Below are 8,571 nucleotides of genomic sequence, written 5' to 3'. Positions count from 1 at the left end.
ACAAAACTAACAGGCTGTACTTTAGACTCTTTACGTTTTTCATCGTCGCTATCCGAATCCATAAGTTCAATTGATTTTACTTCTTTAGAGACATGTGTGTTATTCTTTTTTATTTTCAAAACTCTCTCCCATGATCCGTCAGCACAAATTATAATTTCTTGGTCACCGTCTTCAAGTCTAGGACTTGTCACGATTTCCATAAAATAACTTTCAATTTTTATTTCATTGTATGAACAAGATGCATTACAAATTGGGCAAAACCATGTTGATTTTTTTCTCGTTCATTCTAATGAATGTATCTGCATCAAAACATTTTATATGATCACAATTGATCGATTTTGCAGGTATCTTCATTCTAGTTCTACTCATTGGACATAACAAAGAAAAATGATTTGATGTGATGGAAAAATCTGGATCAGAATTGATTAATTTATCAACAATCTCATTTTTTGTATCCTGTGAACTCTTTGCCTCTTTATCTTGAAGATTTTTGATTAAAATATCTGCACTTATTTTTTTTACAATGCATATTGTAATGGCATATTTTTTTCCATCAGGAGTCCAATTAATTTTGATCAGATTTGAAACATCAGGACTTAAATTCAGTTGACAAGTACAATCAATAGGGCTTGCAGGTCGTCTAAATTCAGGTCGTTTTTTTTAAAGGAATAGGTGGCAATGGACAAGGTTGATCTCCAACTCGAACATAGAGTCGATTGGGAAAAAAATCTGAGACCTCAAAACACCCGGGTTCTATTTGACAAATTCTAATTTGACATTGATAGAGACATTCTTGTTTTGAGTTTGAAATATCACGATTTAAAGATAACAGGTTTATTTGCTCTGCAGACATCTTGAATGTAAATACAAATTCTTTTAAACCTAAAATAAAATATTATTAATAAATATAATTAACTCAAAAAGAGTGATAATAAATAAATTTATACCTTTAGGTGGATTTTTTAATGTACATTGGTTACCCAGGCTATTTAGAGGAGTTAACCCAATAATTTCTTCAATAATTTCAAAAAAATGGCAGTTTTTTAAACTTGTAATCATTTAGAGAATGGAATAAGTTGATGTGTGTTGATTGTAAAGAGAAGTGCGGTGGTTGGTTCATATTTTTTTTAGGGTAAGTAAATGACTGACAATCTCTGATTTGGTTAAATTTGAGTAAAACAGGGCTTCAAATTACTATGCAAATTTGGTTGTATAGACTGAAATAATTCAACTATTTTTGATTTTAATTCTGCAACGTTGAGGTCTTATTGTGTACTGTACACCTTAACAATTTAATTGCCTGATTAATTAGTTCAGATCTTGTTCTTCTGATATTTTGATTAAAAGCAGCATAATCTCTTCACTAAAAAAATAACTCTTAACATCTAAAAAAAAAAAAAAAATAATAATTTTTTATTAGGTACATTTATAGTTATGATTAAATAAAAATAAATAATATAGAATCATCTTTATATTTTAAAGATATAACATACCTAATTCTAAATTTTTCTGTTAATGTTTTAATAATAAAAACCTAGTCATTATCTTCCAATATAATTATGTATAATAATGAAAAAGTTTGATAGACTATTGTAAAAGCCTATTATTATTATTTTTATATAAAAACTTGGTTTTTCTAACCTTAATCATATTCAAATTTGAGACTAAATTCATTAAACCATGTTGAATTATAATTGTTAGCTAAACATTTCTATTATACTTAACTATTACATTCAATGAATTTAAAAATACATATTTAAATCTATGCTCTGACCCAAACAATAATTAATCCTCAATATTTCTATTTTAACTTTTTTTATTTTATCACATTTAACCAACTTCTTATTTAATACGGTGTATATCATTACTTTATGATTAAAACATTTTAATTGGCACTTAAGTGTGAGCCTGTTAATAATACTTGTAATATTTTTTAAACTTGAATGTATTAAAACTAATAGAAATGATAGCATACAGAGTATAACAAAAAGACCAGACAAACAAAAATGAAAAATTAATACATTCAAAACATATGAAAAATATAAATATATAATTAATAATTTAATAATTAAACTCATGCCTGAAAATTTCCAAAAATAATATCATAAAAAAAGTAATTATATTTCAAATTAATTTACTCCTAAAAAATATTGGTATTTTAAAATTTGCAAAAAATACTGTACTTGTAGCACAAACGTCTATGACTTATAAATAAAAAAAATAAAATGAAAAGTTAGAATAAGTTATTTAATTTACAGGTTTTATGTTACACTCTGGATACACATGGTGTATCGCCGCATTGATCTGACACAATCGAATGCAATATAAAATTGTCGTATTACTATGATACCTTATGAATAGAAATACATATAGTATATATATATATATATAGTACACATAAATAGATAATGATATGGCCAGTTAACACTAAAATAATGCTTGGTTGTTGGCTTATAGTAAGTTGATATTTTAAAACTAAAAATGTATTAATAAAAAAAAAAAATCAGTTCTTAGAAGTTTTTATGTTGCAACAGTAGATTTCGGGAATCGATGTTTTTTGGGGAGACTTCAAATGTAAATAACATGAACATTTTCAACACTAATAGATTCAATATCTTGTTTATTGCAAAAATAATTTAAAAAACGAACATGGATAGTGGGTACTAAACCACACCATTTCCTAACAATAGTTCTCCGAGTTGTATTAAACAATTTGAGAATGGTTACACAATGATTACCTGTAGAAACGAGTAGGTACCCTGCGCGGACGAACGGTGAACGTGAAATAGTGATATTCGCATTCGTCTTTAATGAAGCCGTTTAAAAAACTGTGTCGAAGTGGCGTTATCTGCGGCAATAAGAAGGCTTAGCTTCCAATGACCGTGTTGCTTAGCGTAGGCGTATGAAATTACACGGCCAAACGATCGCATGCGCGAAAACGAGTATTTACTAAGACTAATATACTTAATACTTATTTCCCGATTTTGATAACAACGAGATATCACCAAAATCAAAGTTCGTGTGAAAAGTTTTTTTTTTTACATAGCCGACGTTGCCAACGTAAAATTACAAAAACCTTTGTATAAAATAGCTAAAAATCTGACAACCGCTTATCAACTATAATTACTGGATATTAACACTAACTTGAATGTAAATTTAAAATCCGATTTAAAATTAAAATTGATTTAAAACAACTCTTTCCATGTGAAAATTAATACAATTGCTGAAGTGGCAAACAACAGAGTATCAGTATTAACAATGGCGTTATTGTACCTCCCACAGTATCACAATGTTAACCATAAAAAATTAGTTCTAAGACATGTATAAAAACAATTAGTTATACATAAAATACATTTAAATATACTGCAATATTTTTTGCAATTATTAACAAAACTGTTCTAATTTTTGTCAACTCAGTAATCAGTCGAAACACCAAAATGAACATAATAATATTTCCTATCGATAAATACAACATTTTTATTACCTTGGGTCCACGTCACTGAGAGAAATCACGTAAATTGATACAGCACAAAATCAATTTCAACATAAAACACGAACGATGTCGAATTTTTTTAATGAAAAAAACACTCAATGTAATCCGTATAACTTTGTACCTGAGAAACCTAAGCGATCGTACTCGGGACTCGTGTATTCCGCTATAAATAAGAAACCTCTTTGCAATTAAATCACGGAGTGACGTTCGGCTTCGGACCCCTCAAACATAGCTAATAGTTCTGATTGGTCGACGCAGAGCGTCTGACGCGTCTATGGTCGGTGGACTGTATAGTCGCCGCCGAGTATACAGGGAATTGAAATATTGGAATACAATTTTTTGTACTTAGTCGTTAAGAGGACGCTACTCATGCATTTGTTGTCTTCGTCTTACACACGCACGACATGGCAAATTTCCGTTCACTAGTTTCAATAGTGTGTTGTTAGTTTTAGTATTAAAGTTAATTAACCTATTTTAATATTTTTAGGTAAGAATATTATATGTGCTCAAGCGTCGGAGATTTTTCAATATTTTAATTTTCAAGCGAGATATGTATACGCGAAATATCAAAAATTAAAAATGCTCATATATCGTTTGAAAATTAAAATATTGAAAAATTGCTAACGCTCAAGCACAGATAATTTTCTTACCTAAATGTATTATAATTGGTCAATTAACACTAATATTAAAACTTACAACACACTAGTCACACTATTGAAACTAGTGAACAGAAATTCGCCACGTCGTGCGTGTGCTAGACGAAGATAACAAATACAAGAGTGCGTCCTATAAAAACGGCGTGACAACACAACACTGAACACACTACGTATACACTAGGTGCTAACTGTCGCCAGAACGGACGGCAGATGAAAATATTTGTGGTGGGTGACGTACACGAATTTCGAACAGTTTTCGTCCGCCGCCCAAGTCCGTTTTTTCAAAAATGAGATTAATATGTTCTTTTTTTCATGTGAAATTTTGACGTTTATGTCTTTTTACCTATCTTCGTTATAATCTCATGGCGCGTGTTTACTGTGATATTGGGAAGTAAAATTAAAAACGAAGTTCAAATATTAATTTTGATTTTCGATTTACGTATTATGATCCAAGTCGTCCTCGTACAGACTTGGACCCAATTGATGAAATTCCTATACTTGGCTATTTTTATTAGGATTTTTTGTGACTTAGGTTCAATTAATAACGTTATTATCATCACCATAATAACATGTTTTCATTATTTTATAAAAACAACTAAAGTTGTTAGTGAATTAATATATTAATTAATTTGAGTTTAATGATATCGAATCTAACATAAAAGTACAGGTTTAGTAGTTAGGATTATAATTGATATTAATCTAAATAATATGAACAGAAGGAGAAAACTTTTTTGAAGTCACTCAAATAACAATAATTCAACAAATTCTAACAAAAACAAGTTCAAAATAATATTATTACATATTATGTATTTTAAATTATATTAAAATATGTAATATAATATCATATGTTATTAGTGTTATGTGTTATTACTTATTAATATTGTTTATATTTTAGTTAATAATGTTAATATTATAATTTATAATGTATGTAACTACCCACCTACTAAAAATACACTACCACAGTTCATTCGACCGTAACTGAAGATTTTTGATGTATCAACTATGGTTCTAAATTAAAGACTGACTGAATAAAAGCCATTTTAGTTTTCATGATTAATACATTTTTTAAACCCATTGAAGTACATAAAAACCATTTATAATTATCTATCATTGGTTACTTTTTGTATATTTATACGAAATTTAGAATTCCTTAAATTGGCGAACACACGGAATAAATATAAAATAAATAGTTATTTTACACATTTTTAAAGTATTTAATAATTTTTTTTTTTTTTTGAGTGGGAAGGGGGTACAGACCCCTTGCATTGAGGATTGTCTAACTGCACTGGACAACAACGACCTTTACCATACGGAGAACAACACACATCCGGGAACACACCAGAGGCCGTCGACGGAATGACTTACACAAGATACTGCGGATTACATTTCTGTAACGATCATCGTTGTCCTCAATCACTGGACAGAGATCTACAGATCACTGAAAGGACAACACTGAAACAAAACGACGTATCCGCAAACGGTGCTTTTTTAAGACCAGTCACTCAGTATAAAATAACTTAAATCCTGAAATCCAGTGTCTATTAATAAAATTATTGTAACTATGACATTACTTTTTAAAATAATTTTCTATTTGAAGAGTGATTGAATATTTATTTCGTCCCTCACTCAAATTGAGTAATGAATTCATAATGTACCTATATGACGATTTAGAGTGTTAACAATAAAATACATTCGTGTAATTATTCTTGTTTGTAATAGGTATACAACAGAATATTAGATAATTTTAGGTCAAATAATAAAATAATATAAACACATAACAATAATGTAAATAGGTACTAAATAATATATTACACGTCTGTTCAAATCAATTAACCAACTACTCTTCGAGTTACTATTAATACATTTTTTATAATTATTTTAAGTTTTTATAAATATTATTTTTTCAGGCGTAATTAGAGAATTATACCTTTCTCATTAAAATTTACACTCATAAAATTTAAGAGCAAGAGACACTGTAGCACCTTAGTCATCCTGTGACTATGTGTTATTTATTTAATTTTAAGTATTATTTTTATTTTTATGCATATAGTTCAATATATTTTCTATTCTATCAATTTTTGGAATAAAATTTATTTTTGATATCATAATTCATTCTTGTAATAGAACGAGTCAAATTTATTAAAGTACTTATTCTGCCTGAAAAAATGATTATAATTTATAATTTTCACAAATTTACCATTATTGGCAAAAACTTTATAAGTTAAAGGATTTTTTCATGAATATTGTGTAGAAATTAACACGAGTAGTATTTATATGTTATCCATAAAATGTTCACTTATTTCACACTAATTTATGACACTGACCCTACTTTCTTGTGGGTATTATTAATTTACAAAAATCCATGTTTAGACTTAATCAATTCAATTAAAACAAAATTAATATAAACAACAATTTATGATTTATATTACTATATTAATATAAACACTAAATATAAACATTTATTAAAAATGTATTGTGATGTATGTCAAATGTTTAATAAAATAATATAATTTACATACTTAGAATTTTAATTTTTTTGAAAATGTAAATAGGTATGTATGTTTTATTCGATTAAAATTACATAAAGAATGAGTGAAAAGTTTACTATTGCTGCTCTCATTTATTTTTAAAACTTTAAATCAAAATATTTTTGAAGTCTTAGTAAAACTTAAGCTTATACTTTTTTAATGATATAATGTTGTTAATTGTAATATATTATGAAAAGTCGTGCAATCGCCACTATACCACTGCGTCCTAACTATATATTTTTATTGTTATATTTAGTAGTACCATCTAACAGTGTATAAAATTAAACCTTTTAAGTTTTTTTTTCAGTTAAAGAACATAACTAATAATGAGTATTAAATATAAATTACCATTGTCACTTTCATTGCACTGTTTTTTGTAACTGATTCATAAGTATAAATGTTTCATTTTAAATTGTAATACTACAATATCATATATCCTTTTAAAAATATATTTTATTTTTAATTGAATTTATTATAGATTTCAGTTTTGATAATGAAACACATTAAAAAAACTACAATAAAACTGAATAAAAGAAATTATTAAATTACATAATGTATAAATTATTAATATAAAAATAAATATACAGAATAAAGACTTGTTTCATTATGATAATGTTTTTATTTTAAGCTAAAACATTTATTCAGACAATTAAGATTTGATTGGTAATCAAAATTTAATTTTCTTATGGTTTATGTACCTGCTTTAAATTCAAATTTATGGAAATAAATTAATTCCTCCTATATTGATACAAATTTATAACAAAAATATTGGAAAGTAATATACCTAATAAACAAACTTTAATCATTAATTTGTAATTTAAAATTAAAAGAATAAGACGAACCAACCAAAATTGCATTAAATAGTATTTGTTTTGTGCAGCCATCTAATGTTTTTTCTAAAGCAAATATAATGATTTTTGAGTTAACCATTTAACATATATATGGAATATTCTATTTCTGCCTTCAACAACCATTGTAATCTGGTATAAAAATTAATAAAATTAAACTCTATTATAATATAATTAAAAGAAATAAAAACAACATACTTCTAATTCAATTTGATCATTTCCAATAAGATGTCTTGTGTTGTTTTGGCCTTCAAAAACTGGTTGAAGATAACAAAAAATTTTACCGTACGCTGAAACCATAGTTTGAAAAACTTCACAATTGACTATTTGTAGACATTTATTTGGTTTAATATTAATGTCATAAAGATATATATAATCATGTGGCACTGATATTTTAAAACGATTAGCACTAAGCACAAATAAACAACCTTTCCTTCCAATATTTGACCAGTATGGACAATTAGAGAAAACATACAATTTTTTATTAATGAACAGATCATAAATATCCAAAATTTAATTTATTAGAACACTTGGAAAATTTAAAACAATTTTGAAAGTAACTTTATTGGTTTTAGAATGATGGTACAATTAAAAAATTGTTATTCAAACCTTTGGAACTTAATCAACATGAATATTTAAAATATAACTATAAATATTTTAAATTATTCCTATGCATTTTACCTGGTACATTAATTTGCTTTAGTCGCAATGTCTTAGGTTGAAAAAATGTCCAACGCTCCAGATAGCTCTTGAGCTAAAACATTTAAGGTTTTACGAGTTATCAAAAAAACTTAATTAGAACATTTTGTTTTTAGTGTCAATTAATCATACAGTTATCAATTATGTAAAATATAAATGTTTGTTTATAAACGCAAATACCTAACTGTAGCACTTAAGGTACTTTCAGACTGGTAATAACATTGATATAGGAAGATTTCCCCAATGAGTTTGATTTAAGACATTTTTTCTAATATTGCTTGTTAATATACATTTAACACTTTTTTTTTTTTTTTTATAAGTAATTAACAATCTGTATCAGTATTAAA

General features: G+C 26.7%; 2 protein-coding genes across 2 annotated transcripts; both read right to left on the bottom strand.

Annotated features, from left to right (window-relative positions):
- On the bottom strand, positions 1–1,030 carry LOC112592280 (the record flags this gene model as incomplete). The annotated part of the gene is given in 2 exon segments (XM_025336293.1): positions 1–882; positions 948–1,030. A coding segment is annotated over 1 exon segment (200 nt), but the record flags the coding sequence as incomplete, so codon positions are not given.
- Positions 1,031–7,573: 6,543 nt separating this feature from the next.
- Positions 7,574–8,279, bottom strand: LOC112592281 (protein argonaute-2-like; the record flags this gene model as incomplete). The annotated part of the gene is made up of 3 exons (XM_025336294.1): positions 7,574–7,657; positions 7,724–7,815; positions 8,207–8,279. Coding segments are annotated over 3 exons (249 nt in total), but the record flags the coding sequence as incomplete, so codon positions are not given.
- Positions 8,280–8,571: the final 292 nt, after the last annotated feature.

Source organism: Melanaphis sacchari, unplaced genomic scaffold (assembly GCF_002803265.2).
Source record: "Melanaphis sacchari strain LSU unplaced genomic scaffold, SCAv2.0 Contig1660_pilon_pilon, whole genome shotgun sequence".
Taxonomy (NCBI): domain Eukaryota; kingdom Metazoa; phylum Arthropoda; class Insecta; order Hemiptera; family Aphididae; genus Melanaphis; species Melanaphis sacchari.
Note: the sequence above shows the minus strand (reverse complement) of the source record. Positions and strands in the feature narration are given on the sequence as shown.